The 24,035-nt window shown below is 44.8% G+C and overlaps 1 protein-coding gene across 2 annotated transcripts in view; it reads right to left on the minus strand.

Moving 5' to 3' along the window:
• The window catches only part of phax (phosphorylated adaptor for RNA export), a 37,926-nt gene extending 31,996 nt beyond the window's left edge, over positions 1-5,930 (minus strand). For both annotated transcript variants that reach the window (XM_069893089.1, XM_069893094.1), the window contains exons 1-2: positions 5,730-5,930; positions 1,395-2,071 (exon numbers count right to left, since the gene is read on the minus strand). In XM_069893089.1, the coding sequence (XP_069749190.1) occupies positions 1,395-2,071; positions 5,730-5,801 (749 nt within the window). In that variant the 5' untranslated portion in view covers positions 5,802-5,930. The remainder of the gene's footprint in view (positions 1-1,394; positions 2,072-5,729) is intronic.
• Between the last annotated feature and the right edge of the window lie 18,105 nt (positions 5,931-24,035).

Consider the following 24,035-nt stretch of genomic DNA (forward strand, 5'->3'; position numbering starts at 1 on the left):
GTCCAATGAGTTTAGAGGCATTTGCTCAAACTTGAGCAGATGAGGTGCTTCTATACACATCAGAATTCATTTTGCTACTGCCATCAACTGTTACATCATCAAGGAAGTGTTCCAGTACCTGTGGCAGCTATACATGCCCAGGCCATAACACCCTCACTACCATGTTTCACAGATGAGGTGGTATGCTTTGGATCTTGAGCAGTTCCTTTACACCTCCATATTTTGCTCTTGCCAACACTCTGAAACAGGTTCATCTTGGTCTCATTTGTCCACAAGACCTTTTTTCCAGAATTCTGCAGATTCTTTAAAATACTTCTTGGGAAACTGTAATCTGGCCATCCTGTTTCTGTAGCTAACAAGCAGTTTGAATCTTGCAGTGTAGCCTCTGGTCATGAAGTCTTCTGCAGACAGTAGTTATTAACACATCCACACCTGCCTCCTGAAGATTGTTCCTGATTTGTCGGATAGGTGTCTGGGGATTTTCCTTGTCCTACCAGATCCTTTGCGATTACTGAGCTTGCCAGTACGTTCTTTCTTCTTAATGATGTTCCAAACAGTTGATTTAGGTCACCCTAAGGTTTGGGTTAAGTTTCTTATTGATTTATTCTTGTTTTTCAGCCTCACCATGGCTTCTTTGAGTTTCATTGGCACAAATCTGGCCCTCATGTTGAAAAATGGCAACTAGACTCCAAAGACAATCAAAAGCTTAGAAATAAACCTAACTCTCTTATACCTGCACCAATGAAGCAATTAAACATACCTGAGTCCTCACAAACATTTGTGAAGCCAAATGTTCCAAACATTTTGGTGGCCTGAAATGGGAGAACTATATATATATATATATATATATATATATAAAAAGCACTTTAATGAATTGTTTGATTATAAATTTAAAACTGAGGCACACAGAAGGAAAAAAGTCTGTCCCATTTATTATGGAGGGCACTGTATAGAGAGTTCAAGATGCAAGGGATAATTGCTCCAATCTTGCCCGGTACCACAGAATCTTGAGGTTTGAGACTGTGGTTCAGTTCCACGTCTCATTCAAATGATGCCAACCTCAGGAGTACAGGGTTCCAGGTCTCCAGAAGAGTCCCTCTTTCAACTGTAGTACATTTGCCACACATAATTCCAGTATTGTCCAGAAAAGAAAAAAAGTCCGATGACATTTTAATAGGCCACTTCACTTGGAAGCTGCAAGCAAAGTTCTGGTATTAATAGATTTGTTTGTCAAAAGACAATAAAGGAAAATTAACTGTAATAAAATAGTTTGATAACTTTTGTTTGCAATGGACACACCCTAAAGACAAAGCACACTGAGCAGGAGTGTTAAGAGTCAACGCTAATACCATAGAGACGAACGGTATTTCAAACAGCATGGAGGACCAACTCACCTGTGAGCTATTTCATCAGAAATCTTATCTGGGGTATCATCTTCAGTAATATCACATTTTCCTTTGTAATCCATTTCCAGACTTTCACCCAGCCTCTCTTTAACAGGCCTTTTTCGTTTCAGGTTGCCTTGGTTACATACTTGCTGGTTTTTACTTTTCTTTCCATCCTGAAAATATTCATCTAATTCTTTTTCTAATTCAGACAATTTCTTTTCTTCCTCCTCCTGACGTTGTTTTTCCATAATTTTCTTTGCTTGTATGTAATTGTAAGTTTCAGACTGCCGAGAATTCATGTCAATGTTTCCTTCCATTCCCAGAATTCCCAGCTCCGTTGCCACAGCATCTTGATTCTGCTCCTGCAGTACACAACTCCAAATATTGTTAACTTTGCGACCTGCTGGTTTGGCAGAATTGCCAAAAGCTGCAAAACCATCTCCAACCATACCGAAAGCTGGTTTCAGAGGTCCACCATTTCCACTGTGTGAACATTTCTGCCGTTTTCTCCTCCACAAGGGTCTTTCTTCTTCATCTGAGTCTTGTTCACTGTCTTCACTTGAGTCGTCGGATGCTGTGATTCGGTAGCAACTGCTCAAATCAAATGAAGATGGGCGAGGTTGAAAATCATTCTGCACAGTAAACGGCGTTGGAAAAAAGTTGGGAAGAGTAGGTTGCTGGTTCTTTGAAAATGAAGCATAATACAATTAGTAAGAATGGACATCTCAAAACAGTTTAATGACATTTTTTGAAGCATTAAAGTCGTGGGAGCTCTCATTTGCTTTTACATAATTTTATCTTTTATTGCCCATTTCTCTCTCTGCCACCTCATATCTTAACTTTTTTTCTCCAAAATTGACTAACATTTTATTCACCAAACTGTAGGTTTAACATAAGGAATCCACAAATTTCTATAAAAGAATGTTTTTCTTTGCTTGCTTTCTTTTAAATTTAGACATACAACATGGTAACAGGCCATTCAGCCCACGAGTCCATACCAGCCAATTTACACCCTGTTAACCTACAACATTTCGATCAGTGGGAGGAAACTGCAGCTCCCAGGGAAAACCCCCATAGTCATGGGGAGAACATACAAACTCCTTACAGGCAGTGCGAGGTTTGAACCCCGGTCCTGATCACTGGCGCTGTAATGGCGTTGCACTAACCACTAAGTCAAACATGCTGGATAACCGTGCTGAATAATCAATTTCCATGTTTAAAATTATGATTTCATCTTTATTTATTTGAAAAATGCAACAATCTCCAAGATATTTATGGATGACACAATAGGCAACAATGATGAGGACTGACTGAGAGGGGGTTGAGAGGCTTGTCAGAGGGTGTGAGAGCAACAACCCAAGTCTCAATATGGACAAATCAAACGAGGTGATTGTGAACTTCAGGAGGATGAGGATGACCTCTTTCCACTACCCTTCAGGAGCCAATGTTGTGGAAAGAGTTGAAAGCACAAAGTTTCTTGGTGTGCATATTACAGACGACCTATCCGGGACCCACAATACCTCCTACAGCAGTGCCTATACTTCCTTAGGAGGAAGTATACATTTAATGGCCCCATCTTGACAACATTTTACAGAGGCACAAGTGAAAGTGTCCTATCTGGCTGTATCACTGTATATTATGGTAGCCTTAAATAATCAGACCAAAAGTCAATACAGAGGATCATTAAAATGGCCAAGACGATCAGTTATGGCTCCCTTTCCCCTTTTAACAATATTAACTGGGACCATTGTTTAAATTGGACTCAAGGAATCATTGAATTCATCACAGAGTATCTTTGATGAGTTACAGGAGCATTAAAAGGTACAAGGACTGCCTAAAGAAATCTCTTGGTGCCTGCCACATTGACCACCGCCAGTGGGCTGATATCGCCTCAAACAGTACATCTTGGCGCCTCACAGTTCGGCGGGCAGCAACCTCCTTTGAAGAAGACCGCAGAGCCCACCTCACTGACAAAAGACAAAGGAGGAAAAACCCAACCCCAACCAACCAATTTTCCCCTGCAACCATGTCTGCCTGTCCCGCATCGGACTTGTCAGCCACAAACGAGTCTGCAGCTGACGTGGACATTTACCCCCCTCCATAAATCTTCGTCTGCGAAGCCAAGCCAAAGAAAACCAAAAAGGACTGCCAGACAGAAAAATAGCTTCTTCCTGCAGGCTGTGAGATTGATGAACAGTTTCTTGCAACCTTGGAGTTCTTATCAATTAAAATTATTTATACATATTTACTTTGTTGTATTCTGCATGTATGTGGTTATGTGCTGAATTTGTGAGAAATGTATTGTGTGTATATGTGCACTATGGTCCAAAGAACTGCTCTTTATGTGGTAGTATATGTAGTATATTAACAATCAGGTGTTAATAAACCTGAAGTTGAAAATCTAATTATCCCTTCAATTGTCTAACCTGTTTGAATTACATTAAAGCTTTTATCTGGTCTTAGAACTGAAAGATACAACTTGCAGCTGAATTTGAATTGTGCAACTTCAGCAAGAATGACTTGCATTACAAATTGAACTAAGGTGGCTATCATAATTGTTATCAAGTAGAATTTAACACCAGGATCAAGCCAATCACAAGCTTAACCAAAGAGACATTCTTTTTAGAGTCTTAAAAGATACACGCATTTCCCTGAACTAACCTCCACAATTTTGGAGTCTTGACAACTGACAATCAATGGTGAAACAGTCAAAATATTAAATGTAGATTTCTTTGGCTTGGCTTCGCGGACGAAGATTTATGGAGGGGGTAAAAAAGTCCACGTCAGCTGCAGGCTGTAGATTTAGTTAATAATCATAGTTCATAGAGGGTTGAAAAGTCACCCTGAGGCAAAGCAAGGAAATAGGCAGTGAAGGGATGATGCACGAAGAATTCGAGGGCTGGATTACCATGGGCACATCCACATATCTCAATTGTTTTTAATTAGAGATGTCAATAATCTTGTCAATGCAAAATGTTGTTTGTAGGATTCAAACAGAATTAACACATACCTAAGCAAAAGACTGGACCCACTGAAATTCACCTATCCTCACAATCACTCCACAGCAGACACAATATCGCTGACTCTCCACTCAGCTCTGGATCACCTCAAAAACAGCAACTCATTCATACGACTGCTCTTTATCGACCACAGCTCAGCCTTCAACGCCATTCAACACCAACAACTCAGTTCTGGTGAGGAAGCTACAAACTCTGGGCCTCTGCACCTGGATCCTTGACTTTCTCTTTCAGTATGAATTGGAAACAACATCTCCTCGTCATTGATCATCAACACAAGGATGCGTGCTTAACCCACTGCTCTACTCATTATACACCCATGTGTATGGCCAGGCACAATTCCAATGCTATCTACAAATTTGCTGATGAGACCACAGTGTTGGCAGAATCACAAACGGCAATGAGGAAGCGTACAGGATAGATCAGCTCATTGAGTGGTGTCATGCCAATAATCTTGTGCTCGATGTTACCAAAACCAAGGAAACGATTGTGGACTTCAGGAGGAAGTCAGGGGAACACGGCCCAGTCCTCACTGAGCACTCAGTAGTGGAGAGGGTCAAGAACTTCAAATTCCTGGGGGTCAACATCTCAGAGGATCTGTCCTGGAGCCTCCACGTTGATGCGATCACAAAGAAGGCTCACCAGCGGCTATACTTTGTGAGGTGTGAGGAGATTCAGAAGACTCTGGTAAACTTCTACAGGTGTACTGTGGAGCGCATTCTGGCCGGTTGCATCGCTGGCTGGTACGGAGGTGTCAACTCTCAGGACAAGAGTGAACTCCAGAGGGTTGTTAACTCAGCCTGTCCTCCGTCGAGGACATCTGCACGAGGCTTTATCCTCAAAGGCCCCCACCATACAGGCCATGCCCTCTTGACTCTGCTACCATTGGGGAAAAGGTACAGGACCCTTGAGATGAGCACAAGGACAGCTTCTTCCCCGCCGCCATCAGATTCCTGAATGGTCAGTGAACCACAGAGACACTGCCTTCTTTTCCATGCACTATTATTGTTTTTTTTTAGCATTTATTGTTGTAAAAGTGATTTATATGAATGATTGCACCACGACACTGCCGCAAAACACCGAATTGTGGGACTTGTTCATGACAATAAATCCTGATTCTGGACATATCGTTGATCACAATGCCCGACAAGGATAGCATGCATTTGAGGAGGAGATGGATGGCTCCCGGCATTTAGCAGCCGGACTGAACCCAGCTGGGCTCCCCTCACATCCCTTGGGCCTTGTGGCATAGGCCACAACCGAAGGGAACCCCTGCAGCCGGCGCTCCCAGAGCCCAGTAGGGACGTCACGTTGGCCCCGGTACCTGCGGCTCGGCGCCCGTTGTCATCTCCGAGTCCGAGTCCAAAACCTCGCCGTCTTCCAGTGCAGCCGCCATCTCAACCCCCGCCTTCAAACGGACACGGGCAACTCTTGGCCTTTATCACCTCCCGCTGCCGATGGCGCTGGCGCTGCCGCCCTGGCCTCCCGCCGCCGATGGCGCTGCCGCCCTGGCCTCCCGCCGCCGATGGCGCTGCCGCCCTGGCCTCCCGCCGCCGATGGCGCTGCCGCCCTGGCCTCCCGCCGCCGATGGCGCTGCCGCCCTGGCCTCCCGCCGCCGATGGCGCTGCCGCCCTGGCCTCCCGCCGCCGATGGCGCTGCCGCCCTGGCCTCCCGCCGCCGATGGCGCTGCCGCCCTGGCCTCCCGCCGCCGATGGCGCTGTGATGGTGTCGGCCGCCTCGGCTTTGATCACTGTTGACTGTGCCTCTTGTGCTGTGGCCGTTGTCCCTTTCCGCGTTCACTGCAGGGGTATGTGAGAGCCTGGCGACCCCTTTAGAGTAGAAGGTTCTCTGTGGCAGTTAATAAGCCCCGTTTATAATGCAAAGCCGCGGTATTCCCGGAGTGTTGACACAAGGGTCTTCATGCGCAAAACCCGTGTGTAAAGGCACATGTACCTTCTATAGAGCGTGCCAGCTTCCCAGGGCAAAAGGGGTGGGATATGCAGCACAGCACCGCCCTTCTGACCGACAACCCCAGCCGACGCCACGCTGCCCGATAACCCCCTGCCCGGCTGCCCGACAACCTGCTGCTCTACAACCCATGCTCCTCTGTTCGACAACCCTCTTCCCACAGTCCCCAACCTGCTGCCAAACAACCCTTGCCCCGCTGTCCGACAATCGGCTACCCGACAGCCACCGCTCCACAGCCCAACAACCCCCGTTTGCTGCCCAATAGTCCCCGCTCCGCTGCCCAACAACACCTGCCCCACTGCTCAACAACCCCACCCCACTGCCCAACAGCCCCCGATCCGCTGCCCGACAAACCCTGCCCCGCTGACTGGCAACCGGCTGTGCAACAGCCCCTGTCCCGCTGCCAAACAACGCTCACCCTGCTGCCCGATAATCCCCGCCTCGCTGTCCGACAACTCCTACTCTGCTGACCGACAATCGGCTGCCCGATAGCCACCGCTCCACTGCCCAACAACCTCCACCCTGCTGCCCAACAACTCCCGCCCAACTGCACGACAACCTGCTGCCTGACAACCCCCACTCCATTGCCCGACAACCTCTGCCCCACTTATCCTGCTGGCTGACAGCCCCCCCCACCCACCCCACAATATCTCTCCTAAACCAATAAAGACCTTCCTGAGTAGTATCAACTTAAGTTAAAGCTCCAGAGTCTGGTGAAGATCATTCTGTGCACAGTGTGGAAGATTGCCTGCTACCAGTGAACTTGGAGGTGAAAAATGAATGATTGGACACTGAAAATTGAAAAAAGAACTTTCCTGAACACAAACATTACATTGTTTAGTTTTACCATTTGTTTCCTCATTTTCCTTTTCTTGCAGTTTAATATACATATTTTTTATAAATCTTTTGATTAACATTGTATCTGTAATCACATATTCAAGGTTACTTCCCTCTGGTAAACTCAAGTTGCTTCCTAATTTATCTTTCAAGTAGGATCTCAGTTGGTAATATGCCAGCGCTGTATCTCCAGTTATATTGTACTTATCTCTCATTTGTTCAAAGGATAAGAATCTACTTCCTGAAAAACAATTTTCTATTCTTTTAATCCCTTTTTTTTCCCATTTTCTAAAGGCAAGGTTGTCTATTGTAAAAGGGAGTAGCTTATTTTGCGTCAATATTAGTTTTGGTATTTGGTAATTTATTTTATTTCTTTCTACATGAATCTTCTTCCATATATTGAGGAGATGGTGTAATACTGGAGAAGTTCTATGTTGTACCAATTTTTCGTCCCATTTATATAATATGTGTTCAGGTATCTTTTCCCCTATTTTATCTAATTCTAGTCTCGTCCAGTCTGGTTTTTCCCTTGTTTGGTAAAAATCTGATAGGTACCTTAATTGTGCGGCTCTATAATAATTTTTGAAGTTTGGCAATTGTAAGCCTCCTTGTTTATACCATTCTGTTAATTTATCTAGTGCTATCCTCGGTTTCCCCCCTCTCCATAAAAATCTCCTTATTATTTTCTTTAACTCTTTGAAGAATTTTTCTGTCAGTTGTATTGGCAATGCCTGAAATAAGTATAGTATCCTTGGAAAAATGTTCATTTTAATACAGTTTATCCTTCCTATCAGTGTTAGTGGTAGCTCTTTCCAATGCTCTAAATCGTCCTGTAATTTTTTCATTAGTGGATTGTAATTGAGTTTATATAATTGGCCTAGATTTTTGTTTATTTGCACACCTAGGTATCTTATTGCCTGCGTTTGCCATCTGAATGGGGATTTCTCCTTAAATTTTGAGAAATCCGCGTTATTCATAGGCATTGCTTCACTTTTATTTACGTTTATCTTGTATCCCGACACTTCTCCATATTCCTTCAATTTCTTATATAGTTCTTTTATTGATAGTTCTGGTTCTGTTAAGTACACTATCACATCATCCGCAAACAGACTGATTTTATATTCCCTGTCTTTTATTTTTATTCCTTTTATATTATTATCTCTTCTTATCGATTCTGCTAGTGGTTCTATAGCTAGCGCAAACAATAATGGTGATAGTGGGCATCCCTGCCGCGTTGACCTGCTTAAGTTAAATTGCTTTGATACATGTCCATTTACTGTCACTTTCGCTAACGGTCCCTTATATAATGCTTTAATCCAATTAATATACTTCTCCGGTAAACTGAATTTTTGCAATACTTTGAACAAGTAATTCCATTCTACTCTGTCGAAGGCCTTCTCTGCGTCTAAAGCAACTGCTACTGCCGGTGCTTTATTTCCTTCTACTGCATGAATTAAGTTAATAAATTTACAAATATTGTCTGTTGTGCGTCTTTTTTTGATAAATCCAGTTTGGTCTAAATTTACCATTTTCGGTACCTGTTCTGCTAATCTGTTCGCTAATAGTTTAGCTATTATCTTATAATCTGTGTTTAGCAGAGATATTGGTCTATATGACGCTGGTGAGAGTGGATCTTTCCCTTGTTTTAGTATCACTGTAATTATTGCTGTTTTACATGAATCTGGTAAGTTTTGTGTCTCATCAATCTGGTTGATTACATCCAGGAGGGGCGGTATTATTAGGTCTTTAAATGTTTTGTAGAATTCTATTGGGAGTCCATCCTCTCCTGGTGTCTTATTATTTGGTAAATTTTTTATTATCTCTTGTATTTCTACTGTTCCAAATGGTTCTGTTAATTTATTTTGTTCCTCTATTTGTAGTTTTGGTAGTTCAATTTTAGTCAAAAATTCATCTATTTTCCCTTCTTTCCCTTCGTTTTCGGTTCGGTATAATTGTTCATAGAATTCTCTGAAGTTTTCCTTAATTTCTTTTGGATTATATGTAATTTGTTTGTCTTTTTTCCTTGTTGCCAATACCATTTTCTTAGTTTGCTCTGTCTTAAGCTGCCATGCTAGGATTTTGTGTGTTTTTTCCCCTAGTTCATAATATTTCTGTTTTGTCTTCATTATATTCTTCTCCACCTTATATGTTTGTAATGTTTCATATTTTATTTTTTTATCCGCCAATTCTCTTCTTTTGGTTGTATCTTCCTTTATTGCTAATTTTTTTTCTATGTTTATTATTTCCCTTTCCAACTGCTCTGTTTCCTGATTATAGTCCTTCTTCATCTTGGTTGCATAACTTATTATTTGCCCTCTAATGAATGCTTTCATTGCGTCCCATAGTATAAACTTATCTTCCACTGATTCCGTATTTACTTCAAAGTACATTTTTAATTGTTTTTCAATAAATTCTCTAAAATCCTGTCTTTTAAGTAGCATGGGGTTTAATCTCCATCTATACATTCTTGGAGGGATGTCCTCTAGCTCTATTGCCAATAACAGGGGTGAGTGGTCCGATAATAGTCTAGCTTTATATTCCGTTTTCCTAACTCTCCCTTGAATGTGGGCTGATAACAGGAATAGGTCTATCCTTGAGTATGTTTTATGTCTAGTCGAGTAGTATGAGTATTCCTTTTCTTTTGGGTTTTGTTTCCTCCATATGTCCACAAGTTTCATTTCTTGCATTGATTTAATTATAAATTTGGTTACTTTGTTCTTCCTGTTAATTTTTTTCCCCGTTTTATCCATATTTGGATCCAAATTCAGATTGAAATCCCCTCCTATTAGTATGTTCCCTTGCGTATTAGCTACCTTCAAAAAGATATCTTGCATAAACTTTTGATCTTCTTCGTTAGGTGAATATATATTAAGTAGATTCCAAAGCTCTGAATATATCTGACATTTTATCATAACATATCTCCCTGCTGGATCTATTATTTCCTCTTCTATTTTAAATGGCACATTTTTGCTAATTAATATAGCCACTCCTCTTGCTTTTGAATTATACGATGCTGCTGTTACATGTCCTACCCAATCTCTCTTTAATTTCTTGTGCTCCAATTCAGTTAAGTGTGTTTCTTGGACAAATGCTATATCTATTTTTTCCTTTTTCAGTAAATTTAGTAGTTTCTTCCTTTTAATTTGGTTATGTATTCCATTAATATTTAGAGTCATATAGTTCAGCGTAGCCATTTTATATTTTGTTTATCTTCTCTTTCCGTTTTTCCATCATTACCTTTCCTCCTTTTCCATTTCTGTTTTCTTATTTTCAACTCTTTACCAGACAACATTCCTACAACATCCAACATTTTCCTTATTCTCCTATTTCTATCTTCTTTATCCCCAATCTCCCCTTCCCCTCCTGAGTTGCCCTTTATCCCTTGTCGGACAACCACATCTCCCCTCTCCATTTGGATTTGCGAATCCACTCGCAAGCGTCAACTGATTTTGCAGTGACCGCTCTTTTCCCCCACCCAGCCCCCCCCCAGAAAAGATTTCGCTTTTTATATGTCACAAAGGTCACTCTTTTAATTCCCTCCTTATTCTCTCTATTCCATTACCTTCCCTTATTAATTCTTGTCTATACTCTCTATGTTTTCCTCTAATTACAGATACTTTCACATATGCCCATTGTCTCTATTCACTCTTATACCTCTTTACCCGCATACATATCAATCGTGGTCATTTTTACCCTCCTTACCCGTCTTCATCCCTCAGTCTATTTTTGTCTTTACCCACATACATATCAATCGTGATAATTTTTGCTCTAATTACCCGTCTTCATCCCTCAGTCTATTTTTGTAATTGTTCTGCAAATTTTCGTGCTTCTTCTGGATCCGAGAATAGTCTGTTTTGTTGTCCTGGAATAAATATTTTCAATACCGCAGGATGCTTCAGTGTAAATTTATATCCTTTCTTCCATAAAATCGCTTTTGCTGCATTGAACTCTTTTCTCTTCTTTAGGAGTTCAAAGCTTATATCTGGATAAATGAAGATTTTTTGCCCTTTATACTCCAGTGGTTTGTTGCCCTCTCTTACTTTTTCCATTGTCTTCTCCAGTACCTTTTCTCTTGTAGTATATCTTAGGAATTTTACTACAATAGATCTTGGTTTTTGTTGTGGTTGTGGTTTAGGGGCCAATGCTCTATGTGCCCTTTCTATTTCCATTTCTTGCTGTAGTTCTGGACATCCTAGGGCCTTAGGGATCCATTCTTTTATAAACTCCCTCATATTCTTGCCTTCTTCATCTTCCTTAAGGCCCACTATCTTTATGTTATTTCTTCTGTTATAATTTTCCATTATATCTATTTTTTGGGCTAGTAATTCTTGTGTCTCTTTAGTTTTTTTATTAGATTCCTCCAATTTCTTTTTTAAGTCTTCTACCTCCATTTCTGCTGCTATTGCCCGTTCTTCCATCTTGTCCATTTTTTTCCCCATTTCTGTTAAGGTCATATCCATTTTATTTATTTTCTCTTCTGTGTTGTTTATTCTTCTTCTTAAATCATTGAATTCCTGTGTTTGCCATTCTTTAAATGACTCCATGTATCCTCTAACAAGAGCAAGTATATCCTTTACCTTGCCTTTCCCTTTATCTATTTCACTGTATTCTTCCTCTTCTTCTTCCTCTAGGTTGACCATCTGTTGTTTCTTTGCTGCCCTTTCCTCCTCTTCTTTCTTGTTTCCATTGTCTTCTGTGGTCTCTTCTTGCTGCAGGTGTTCTGCAGCTGTCGTTGCCGGCTGTGGAGATCGACTCCCCAGCTGGTCCCCCCTCCCGTCGGTGTGTTTTTTTTCATGCGCATCGCGCATGCGCGAGGAGTCTCGCATGCGCGGTTGCGCACTTTTACTCGGCTCTGTGAGCCATTGTTGTAGTTCTTTTTCTACCGACCTGAGGAAGCGGGCTCCTCTCTCCACAGCGGGCCTCTTCGGACAGGTAAGGCCTTCACCTTTTTCCTCCGTTGTCTTCTCTTCCTCTCTTCTTTCCGTTGATTTTGATTTTTCTCCTTTTGTCTCCATCTTCTTTCCACCTTTATACTCACTTTTCTTTAACTTGTATTTCTGTGCCTTTGTATTTTCTCTTGTTTTTCCCGACTTTTCTGGAGAGGGCTGGAGTTCACCGTCCGGCCACTACTCCATCACGTGACTCCTCCAAACATTACATTGTTGAGGGAGCCCCACACGTACAACAGAATCGCGCATAGCCACAACAGTTAAGCAAGTGCATTACCAGAGCGCATCACCTCCGATGATGTTCCAGTCCCCCAGCTACAAGCCAGGCACCAGCAATTAGGAAAATAAGAGCCCGCGCTTTTTATGGCACCCGACACCCGAGGCTGGAAAGTGATGTCACTACCGCATCCCAGGAGGCTCAGCGTGAAATGTGCAATGGGAACTATAAAAGCTGTGGTTAAGCACAATAAAGGGACTGATGCCTGACTCTACTGACTCCAGTGTCATTTATTGCCTCTTGTGTAAGGTAGTGTCATCAGATAGGCCACGACAACATCCACGTGTTCTTAGAATTATAGGGTTGGGGTTAAGTTAATAGTAATAAGTGAAGTATTGATCTTATTATCATGTATTAAGCAAATGAAACCAGTTTTGTTTAAGTAGCCATTGTCTTGGTGAATTTCAGTTGCTGCTGGTTTTCGAGTCCTTTGGGCTCACAACAAATGGGGGCTCATCCGGGATCTGAAATATTTGGAGTTTTGGGACCTTAAACTTTTTGTAATTGATATTAAATTGTTTTTTCCAAGCTAAGTTAAAGTTTGTGTGTGTGGAAAAAGAGCAACAATGGATATTAAAGAATTTTTGAAACGACCATCACTTGCAGAAAGCAAAAAAAAAGAAACTGCTGTTGGTAGAGAATTAAAGCTTGCTGAAGTCAAGGTTTTCATGAGGAAAATAAAAATACAGAGAATTATAGTGAAATATATAAAAGATGGAAAATTTGAAGAGAGAGTTAGAAATTTTTCCTGAGGATAAATCTTTTGAAATATAATTGAAAATTTGGACTTGGAGGAAGAGACAGAGTGCACGAAATAGAGGTTTGAGGAAGAGAGGTAAAAATGTAAACCTGAGGGAGAGGAAGATGAAAGAGGAAATATGAGTTGGAGGAAGATGAAAGAAAGATGGTTTGAATTATACGTTAAGACTCGAGATGTAGGGAGGTAAGATAATTGAAGCTCAAACTCCTGGAGAGAATGTTAGGGCTCGTAGAGAGGTTAACCTGGTTCCTGCTTTTGATGAGAGGGATATTGATATATTTTCAGCTTTTTGGAAAGGTTGCTCAGAGCTCACGCTGGCTGAAAGAAAAGTGGTCTCTTATGCTCCAAATGTAATAAAGGATAAAGAACAATTGGCATGCTCCAATTTAAATGCAGAGCAAGTTGAAAATTATGAGACTGTTAAACAATAGTATTAAAAACTTATGAGTTGGTTCCAAAAATTGACAAAAATTTAGGAATTTGGGGAAAGCATGGAACCAATCTTGCATGGATTTTGCACTTGAAAAATCTGTATGTTTTGACCAATGGTGGACCTCCAAAGGAATAAATAATGATTTAAATAGAGTAAGAAAATTGATATTAATTGAGGAAATTAAAAGGTATGTTCTGGACGAGAAAGATGTAGCAACATAGTAAGAATCGGCTAGATTAGTGGATTCTTTAACCACAAAAGTAAATTTCGGCAAAGAAAGCCTTTTCAGAAGGTTAATGTGGAACAGACCGGTAAACTTGAAATTAAGTCTGTGGAGAATATTAAGGGAAAAGATGAGGGTAAATTAGGAAAGGACAATGTTATGGTTTATATTATATATAAATGTTTTTGAAAGAGATAGCATGTGGGGGTTTTAGTGTAGTGTCACTTCACAAACAGATATTTACACTTCACATGTCATTTAAAATGCAAGAGCTTTGCTGAAGCAAGACATTCAGGTTTCGTGAGTTTACATTAACAATAGAACTGCTTTGGAAAGAATTTCAAAAGTAGGTAAAAAATGGAAAGGTCCTGGCTCAAGTGCTGATAAAGATCTTTCAGAGATTGGATTTGGAGCTCTGGGAGGAGTTCTGGTTTTTACAAACAGAGAGAGAGGAAAGAAAACAGGATTCTGAAGATGGGTTGTGAGTTCTTAATTCAGCCTGTTCAAAACCCTTGTTGTCCTCACAAGAGAAAATGGCTGGCTAGAGTGTTTCTCCTGAAATAAGGGGAACAAGAGGAACTCTGTGGTGACCTGGAAGAAGAGGTTATCATTTGGAAAACCCATGATGAGGAAAGTTCCTTTGGCAAGACACTGAAGTGACTGATTGGAGGAAATCAGTCCAACGAGCAACAAATATCTCTGAAACCAACAAGAACCTTCCTGAATGGTAACCATTTTCAGGTTTTGTCTGTCATTATTGTAAGAAACCTGGTCATGTTCTTGCTAAATGTTTCTTTCTTTGGCTTGGCTTCGCGGACAAAGATTTATGGAGGGGTAATGTCCACGTCAGCTGCAGGCTCGTTTGTGGCTGACAAGTCTGATGCGGGACAGGCAGACACGGTTGCAATGGTTGCAAGGGAAAATTGGTTGGTTGGGGTTGGGTGTTGGATTTTTCCTCCTTTGTCTTTTGTCAGTGAGGTGGGCTCTGCAGTCTTCTTCAAAGGAGGTTGCTGCCCGCCGAACCGTGAGGCGCCAAGATGCACGGTTTGAGGCGATATCAGCCCACTGGCGGTGGTCAATGTGGCAGGCACCAAGAGATTTCTTTAGACAGTCCTTGTACCTCTTCTTTGATGCACCTCTGTCTCGGTGGCCAGTGGAGAGCTCGCCATATAACACGATCTTGGGAAGGCGATGGTCCTCCATTCTGGAGACGTGACCTACCCAGCGCAGTTTGATCTTCAGTAGCGTGGATTCGATACTGTCGGCCTCTGCCATCTCGAATACTTCAATGTTGGAGATGAAGTCGCTCCAATGAATGTTGAGGATGGAGCGGAGACAACGCTGGTGGAAGCTTTCTAGGAGCCGTAGGTGATGCCGGTAGAGGACCCATGATTCTGAGCCGAACAGGAGTGTGGGTATGACAACGGCTCTGTATGCGCTAATCTTTGTGAGGTTTTTCAGTTGGTTGTTTTTCCAGACTCTTTTGTGTAGTCTTCCAAAGGCGCTATTTGCCTTGGTGAGTCTGTTGTCTATCTGTTGTCGATCCTTGCATCCGATGAAATGGTGCAGCCAAGATAGGTAAACTGGTTGATCGTTTTGAGTTTTGTGTGCCCGATGGAGATGTGGGGGGGGGGGGGGGGGGGGTTGGGGGGCTGGTAGTCATGGTGGTGAGCTGGCTGATGGAGGACCTCAGTTTTCTTCAGGCTGACTTGCAGGCCAAACATTTTGGCAGTTTCCACAAAACAGGACATCAAGCACTGAAGAGCTGGCTCTGAATGGGCAACTAAAGCGGCATCGTCTGCAAAGAGTAGTTCACGGACAAGTTTCTCTTGTGTCTTGGTGTGAGCTTGCAGGCGCCTCAGATTGAAGAGACTGCCATCCGTGCGGTACCGGATGTAAACAACATTTTTATTGTTGAGGTCTTTCATGGCTTGTTTCAGCATCCTTGGTCCCAGCAGAGCTTGAAAAACTCATGCAGTTTGGCATGCAGAGTTTTGCCGCCAGCCTTCCAGATCTCTGGGAGGATTCCATCCATACCTGCTGCTTTGCCACTTTTCAGTTGTTCGATTGCCTTATATGTCTCTTCCCGGGTGAGGACCTCATCCAGCTCTAGTCTTAAGGGCTGTTGAGGGAGCTGGAGCAGGGCGGATTCTTGGACTGAGCGGTTGGCACTGAAAAGAGATTGGAAATGTTCTGACCATCAGTTGAGGATGGAGATCTTGTCGCTGAGGAGGACTTTGCCGTCTGAGCTGCGCAGCGGGCTTTGGACGGGGTGAGGGGCCGTACACAGCCTTTAGAGCCTCGTAAAAACCCCTGAAGTCGCCAATGTCCGCGCTGCTGGGTTCGTTTGGTGAGGCTAGTCCACCACTCATTTTGGAACTCCTGGAGTTTGCGCTGAAGATGGCTGCATGCGCGACGGAAGGCTCGTTTCTTCTCTGGCCAGGACGGCTTTGCAAGGTGAGCCTGGTGGGCAGCTCGCTTCTTTGCCAGCAGCTCCTGGATTTCCTGGTTGTTTTTGTCGAACCAGTCCTTGTTTGTCCTGGAGGAGAAGCCCAGTACCTCCAGGATTGCAGTATGGCAGTCTTCAGCTGATCCCAGAGGGTTTCAGGGGTCGAGTCCGTGAGGCGGATTGCATCCTTGAGCTTTGCTTTGAGGTTTGCCTGGAAGTTTCCTCTCACTTCGTCTGACTGCAAGTTTCCAACATTGAACCTCTTTCTGGGGGCTTTACTGTTCCTGGACTTTGGCTTGAAGTGAAGGTTGAGCTTGCAGCGAACCAGCCGGTGGTCAGTGTAGCATTCCGCGCTGGGTATGACCCTGGTGTGGAGCACATCTCGTTTGTCTCTTTTTCGCACCAGGACGTAGTCCAGGAGGTGCCAGTGTTTGGATCGGGGATGCATCCAGGTAGTCTTCAGGCTGTCTCTCTGCTGAAAAAGGGTGTTTGTAATGACAAGCCGCTGTTCTGCGCAGAGCTCCAACAGGAGGCGCTAAATGTTTAGTGTTGAAAGAAAAGGAGATATTACCAGAAGCTTGTATTCAGACAAGTGAACTTAATGAAAACAGAAGTTTCATACCTAGTAAGGATGTTATGGATGTATTCAAAACTTTTGTGTCAGAGTGCTTGATTTCAGTAAAGGAACGAACTTCCCAATTAAAATTCTCAGAGATACTGGGGCTGCCCAGTTACTGTTGTTGGAGAATATTTTAACCCTTGATCAAAAGACAGACACAGGAGGGATGACTTTGATTAGAGGTGTTGGAGGAGCTGTAAAATCAATAGCTCTGCACAAAACAATGTTGAATTCAGGATTACTTAAAGGACTAACCCCACATCTCCATCGGGCACACAAAACTCAAAACGGTCAACCAGTTTACCTATCTCGGCTGCACCATTTCATCAGATGCAAGGATCGACAATGAGATAGACAACAGACTCGCCAAGGCAAATAGCGCCTTTGGAAGACTACACAAAAGAGTCTGGAAAAACAACCAACTGAAAAACCTCACAAAGATAAGCGTATACAGAGCCGTTGTCATACCCACACTCCTGTTCGGCTCCGAATCATGGGTCCTCTACCGGCACCACCTACGGCTCCTAGAACGCTTCCACCAGCGTTGTCTCCGCTCCATCCTCAACATCCATTGGAGCGCTTACATCCCTAACGTCGAAGTACTCGAGATGGCAGAGGTCGACAGCAGTCCACGCTGCTGAAGATCCAGCTGCGCTGGATGGGTCACGTCTCCAGAATGGAGGACCATCGCCTTCCCAAGATCGTGTTATATGGCGAGCTCTCCACTGGCCACCGTGACAGAGGTGCACCAAAGAAAAGGTACAAGGACTGCCTAAAGAAATCTCTTGGTGCCTGCCACATTGACCACCGCCAGTGGGCTGATATCGCCTCAAACCGTGCATCTTGGCGCCTCACAGTTTGGCGGGCAGCAACCTCCTTTGAAGAAGACCGCAGAGCCTACCTCACTGACAAAAGGCAAAGGAGGAAAAACCCAACACCCATCCCCAACCAACCAATTTTCCCCTGCAACCGCTGCAATCGTGTCTGCCTGTCCCGCATCGGACTTGTCAGCCACAAACGAGTCTGCAGCTGACGTGGACTTTTTACCCCCTCCATAAATCTTCGTCCGCGAAGCCAAGCCAAAGAAAGAAGAATTGTAGTGGGAGTTATTTCAAAGTTGCCCATGCGAGGAATCTCATTCTTACTAGGAAATTACTTGGCGGAGGATAAAGTTGGGTCAGTATTGAGATTAACAAATAAGCCAACTATGGATGAGGTTGATGAAGATTGTGAGATATATCCTGCATGTGCTGTGACAAGGTCTTTGTCTAAGAAAATGATGAGGGCAGAGGAAGATCCAGTTGATAGAGACTTGTCCAGTGCTTCTGAAATAGTCCAGAAAGTGTGGGTTAAATTTGAGAGTCGGGATTTGTCTTTGTTAAACAAAGAGTTAATTGAGCAGCAAAAGACAGATTCTGATCTTACTAACTTAAGTGAGAAGGATGTAGATCAGATTAAGGAAATGCCCTGTGGATATTACTAGAAGGGTGAATTGTTAATGAGGAAATGGAGATCTTGTGATATTCCTGCAAATGAAGAATGGGTGGTGATTCATCAGGTGGTCATTTCTAAAGCCTTCCGGAATAAAAATCTTTAATTTGGCCTATAGTACACTTTTGGGAGGTCATCTAGGTGTAAAGAGGACCATGAATAAAAATTTGAATCAAATTTTTTGGCCTGGTTTGAGGAAGGATGTTGTAAATTGTTGTCAGGTTGTGGGGAAACCTAACCAGGGTTCTCCACTTGCTCCTTTACAACCTATTCCTGTTGTTGGGGAACCTTTCACTAGGGTTATTGTGTACTGTGTGGGTCCCTTGCTTAAAACAAAAGCTGGAAATCTGTACTTGTAAACAATTATATGCACAGCACCCAGATTTCCAGAAGGTATACCATTGAGGAATATCAAAGCAGTGGCAAACGCTGTGAAAATATTTTTTTCCACAGTTTTTGGTTTACCTACAGAGATCCAGACTGATCAAGGAGGTAATTTTTTTTGTCAGGACTCTTTCAGCAGTTGATTTATGAGCTGGGAATTAACAGATCACTTCATCTGTGTACCATCCTGCAACTCAGAGAGCTTTGGAAATATTTCATTCTACTCTTAAAAATATGATGAGGATTTATTGTCTGGTGAATGAAAAGGAATGGGACAAAGGAATTCATTTACTGTTATTTGTGACTCCAAATGGAATCCTACAAAATTGGTATAAATGTCCATTGGCTCCTAAAGCTGTATACTTCTTATTTGACTCCTTCAGTGACACTTGGTGGTAGTCACCTTTCAGGTCAAAGATAGAAAAAACACTATAGTTCAACATTTCATTGATTTTTGGCAAGGGATAAGCATCCAATTCCATGTATTGATTGATTGTGAATAATCCACACATATTCGCTTCTTGGGTCGATGGGTAGGATTCTTCACTACTACCACTTGGGTGCGCCATGGTGATACGTCATCTTAATTATGCCTTCTGAAATTAATTGGCGAATTTCCTCGGCTTAGCTTCGTAATAAGTTTGGAGAAAGGGATGGCTCTTCTATTTTTGCTGCTGTCAGTGCTCAGTAATGATCAGCACCATTTCAGACAAGGGTCCTTTGTATTCAAATTTCACACTCAAATGCTGACCCTGGAAATCCTGGCCAAGTATTAAGTCAGAACATGAGTCCTTCAATACACCAGGTCATGTGGCAGTGTAAGACTGGCTATTAAGATTAACAGTTAGGTCAACAACAATATATCTGGGGGGGCGGGGTGCCATGAGATGTGGTTGAGACAGGAAGCAGAGTTCCGACTCTCCTGGAAATCAATCAAAAAGAGAAAGAAAAACAATGTCCAGCAAGCTATTTTGGAAGAAAAAGTATACTTGAACTCTTATTGGAATATCACCACAGGAAAACAAACCTACAGCAATGACCTCCGGGATCCAACAAGCTTCATCGGGAGCAGAGGCCTGCTCGGAGGAAGAAGCGTGGGGGTGAGGCTTGGCCCACCCCTGCATAAGTGACTCGTCCATTGGGGTGAGTGGTGCCATGATTCTGTCACTAGGACAAGGAGATGCTGCCGAATTGGAGCTCAGGCGCATGTGTATGTGCACAGGCAGGTGCATGCACGATTTGACTGAAGGCACCGATGTTGCCAGCACTGCTAGCACCACTGGAGGAAAACGACGGCAGCGACTCGACCTGGAGGAGGAAGAAGAGGAATTCAATAATGGAAGCAACAACAGGGAAGAGAACTACACCAGCATGGATGAAGAAGATGAACAAGAAAAGACAAAAGGAACAATGGAAATTTAAATATACAATTGAGGATGTAATGATGACTTTGGATAAGAAAGAAAAGCATACAAACAAAAAAAAACTTAATAATATTTTAACTATCATGACTAGACTGCAAGGATTTATTAGAAGCCTGAACGAAAGAATAAAGGACATAAAGGAGAAAATGGAGGATGTAACAGATAGAACGAGGTAGATGGATGGTCTGCAGAAAAAATAAAATTTGGGAAAAATTGGATATATTAGAAAACTTCAGCGTGAGTACTCGTCCACTACTGTGAGGAAGTAGACGTTTCGGTTCGTGGAAGGCAGGGCCCCTTTGAAGTCCATTCCGAGATGCTCGAAAGGCCGAGTAGCCTTTACAACATGGACCTGGGGCGGGCGGAATAAATGGGGTTTACACTCCGCGCAGACCCGACAGGCCTCGGTCATGTCCCTGACATCCATGATGGTGTACGGCAGGTTCCGGGACTTAATGAAGTGGAACAACCAGGTGACACCTGGATGGCAGAGGGACTCATGCAATTGCTGCAGCCTGTTGTCGTGCATAGATATGCAGGTGCAAGAGAGAGCATCGGGGGAGTCGTTAAACTTCCCAGGGCGATACTGGATGTCGTAGCTGTAGGTTGCCAGCTCAACTCTCCAGTGCAGGATCTTGTCATTTTTGATCTTGCTCTTGTGGGTAGTGTTAAACATGAACGCCATGGCCCACTGGTCCGTGAAGAGGGTGAATCTCCTGCCGGCCAGGTAGTGGCGCCAGTGGCGAACCGCTTCCACAATTGCCTAGGCCTCCTTTTCAATGGCGGAATGCCCTAGCTCGGAGCCGTGGAGGGTCCTGGAGAAGAAAGCGACGGGGTGCCCATCTTGGTTGAGGATAGCGGTGAGGGCTACCTCAGAGGCATCGATGTCCACCTGGAAGGGGGAGTCCTCATCCACAGCCTGCAACGTGGCATCCACGATGTCTTGCCTGATGCGGATGAAGGTTGCCTGCGCCTCGGGTGGGAGGGGAAATGTTGTAGCTTGGACCAATGGGTGGACCTTGTCCGAGAAGCGAGGGACCCACTGCGAGTAATAGGAGAATAGGCCAAGGTACCTGCAGAGGGCCTTTAGCGTGGGGGGAGACATAGCTCCATAATGGGCGCATCCTTTCTGGATCTGGGCTGTTGACTCCATGGGCCACGATGTACCCCAGGATGGCGAAGCGGGTGGTGCTGAACACACATTTCTCTTTGTTGTAAGTGAGGTTCAGCTCCCTGGCCGTCTGGAGGAATTTCTCCAGGTTAGCATCATGGTCCTGCTGGTCACAGCCGCAGATAGTGACATTATCCAGATACGGGAACGTCGCCTTCAGCTTGTGCCATGCGATCCATCTCCCGCTGGAAAATGGAGACCCCGTTCGTGACCCCAAAGGGAACTCGGTGGAACTGGTACAGGCGCCCGTCTGTCTCAAAGGCAAAGTAGGGCTTGTCCTTTGGGTGGATGGGGATTTGGTGATATACCGACTTCAGGTCAATCATGGAGAAAACCCGGTTGCGGGCTATCTCGTTGATCATGTCGGTGATCCTTGGCAGGGGGTAGGCATCCAGCTGGGTGTACCATTTAATGGTCTGGCTGTAATCCACGATCATCCTCAGCTTACTTCCCCCTTTGACCACCAGAACTTGGGGTCTCCAAGGGCTGTTACTGGGCTCTATGACACCTTCTGCCAGGAGTCGCCGCACCTCCACCTTGATGAAGTCTCTGTCTGCAGCGCAATAGCGCCTACTTCTGGCGGCGATTGGCTTGCAGCCTAGTGCAAGATATGGGAAGAGCACCAGTGGGGTGATGCGCAGTGTGGAGAGGCCGCAGGTTGGCCAGGGCTGGTAGGTTGGCATGCTGTGTAATGTGAGTGGAGGTTGGGGCTCCCCGAAGGCAAGGGTGACACTCTGCAGGTGGCTCTGGAAATTGAGGCCAAGGAGAAGTGGGGCACAGAGTTTGTACATGACCAGGAGCCTGAACCCTGTGTAAGTCTCCCCTCCCACAGTTATATCAGTCGAGCAGCACCAGAGGGTACCAACAGTCTTATCCTTGGCGGCGAGGGTGATCGAGAAGTTGGTGGGGTGGTCTTTAAATCTCAGGGAGTAGGCCACACTCGTGTGAATGAAGCACTCAGTGCTGCCACTGTCAAACAGGCACTTCGTTATCTGCCCGTTGACTTGCACGTCCATCATAGAGCGCCCGAGGTTGTAAGGGATGTGTCTGGTCAGTGTGGCAGCGGCCAGGACCGTCTCAGAGTTGGAGTCGTTGCTCTCCGATTGTGCGCAGCGATTTTTGGCATCCAGAGGCATGGGGAGTGTCGGTAGGGCAGCCTGGTTATCACCCGTGTTGACCACGTCGATGTCAGTTGTGGGGTGCGGCATGTGGCAACCATTGGCACCCGGAGGTGTGGGGAGCATCGGTAGGGTGGCCTGGTCATCGCCCAAGTTGACCATGTCATTCTCAACATCGTTGGGGGCCCTCCGTGTCATCCCATGATGGCGGCAGCACATGGGGGCCCACTGCATGGCTGGCCTCCTTCCCCAGCTGTGTTCGTTGTGCCGGGGAAGTGACATCATCGCGGCCGGTGGCAGTGACATCATTACATCAGCCGGAAGTTACATCACACCATGAGCCGGAAGTGGCATTACTGTAGTTCTCAGCGAGTGGCGCTGGCGAGGGCGGGGATTGGTCCAGGTGCTCAGGGCACATGCTGTGACCATCGCTGGCGGGACCGGATGTTGCACTATCGAAGTCAGGGAAGGCGGAAGTCGTAGCAGGGACAATGGCGCCGCCCGGCACGTGCATATGGAGGGATCCGCGGGGGGAGGTGAGGAGGTCATAGAGGGCCACTGAGCTGCTGGCTGGTTTTGAGAGGCACACTTTAATGAAGTGGCCTTCCTTGCCACATCAGGAACAATACTGGTTCCTAACCGGGCAGTTTTGGCGCAATCGTCAGTCTGACCCACACCAGGACCAACAGTACTTACAGGGGTGCTGGGCACCTGCCACAGTGACGTTTTACTCCCTAGCTCGGTCTGGGGCTGCAGCTGGAGTGTGAGAGGGCCATGAGGGAGCCTGAGGGAACCCGGAATCGAAGGCTTCGATGTGCAGGGCTGCCGCTTCCAGGGTTTGGACCACCTCCACTGTCTTGGTTAGGGCATAGATATTGTCCTAGCAGCTTCTGCTGGATGACCCTCGAGTGTAGTTCTCGGACGAAGGCATCCCGGATCAACCTCTCAACCTCCTCTGCACCGACTCTGGGATCAGCCAGACACGTTCGGGCCAACTCTCACAAGTGTCCCAGGTAAGACTCAGCCATCTCCCCGGGTTGCTGGGCTCAGGTGTTGAGGAGGTACCTTGCACAGACCGCATTCATGGGGGGGTTGTACAGGTTCTCAAGAGTGTCCATTGCGCTCTTGTATGTGGAGCAGCTTTTGGTTGCCTGGAAGGCGTGGGGAACCAGCTTTGACCGGAATAGGACCAACCTCTTCCGATCTGAGTCCAGGATTTGTGTGCCTCGATGATTGCCTTGACCACGTGCTGCCAGATCTCGAAGTGTGTCTCAGAGGTGGCGTGGGTTGACTTTGAGGCTCCCTGCACTCAGGAGTTTTTCCATGGCAGCTGTGGGAAAATTTTGTGGATTAAATTGTGGTGTGCTGTTAGCCAGAATCAGACACACTCAAGGTAAAAACTGTACAACAGGCTTTACTCCACAAAGACTTCCTCAGAGCCAGGCTGGCTGTGGCTGCAGTAACTCTGACTGAGCTTCGGGAGGCCGGTGCAGGCTTATATCCCGAAATGTGATTGACACCCGACCG

This window comes from Narcine bancroftii, chromosome 1 (assembly GCF_036971445.1).
Source record: "Narcine bancroftii isolate sNarBan1 chromosome 1, sNarBan1.hap1, whole genome shotgun sequence".
Taxonomy (NCBI): Eukaryota; Metazoa; Chordata; class Chondrichthyes; order Torpediniformes; family Narcinidae; genus Narcine; species Narcine bancroftii.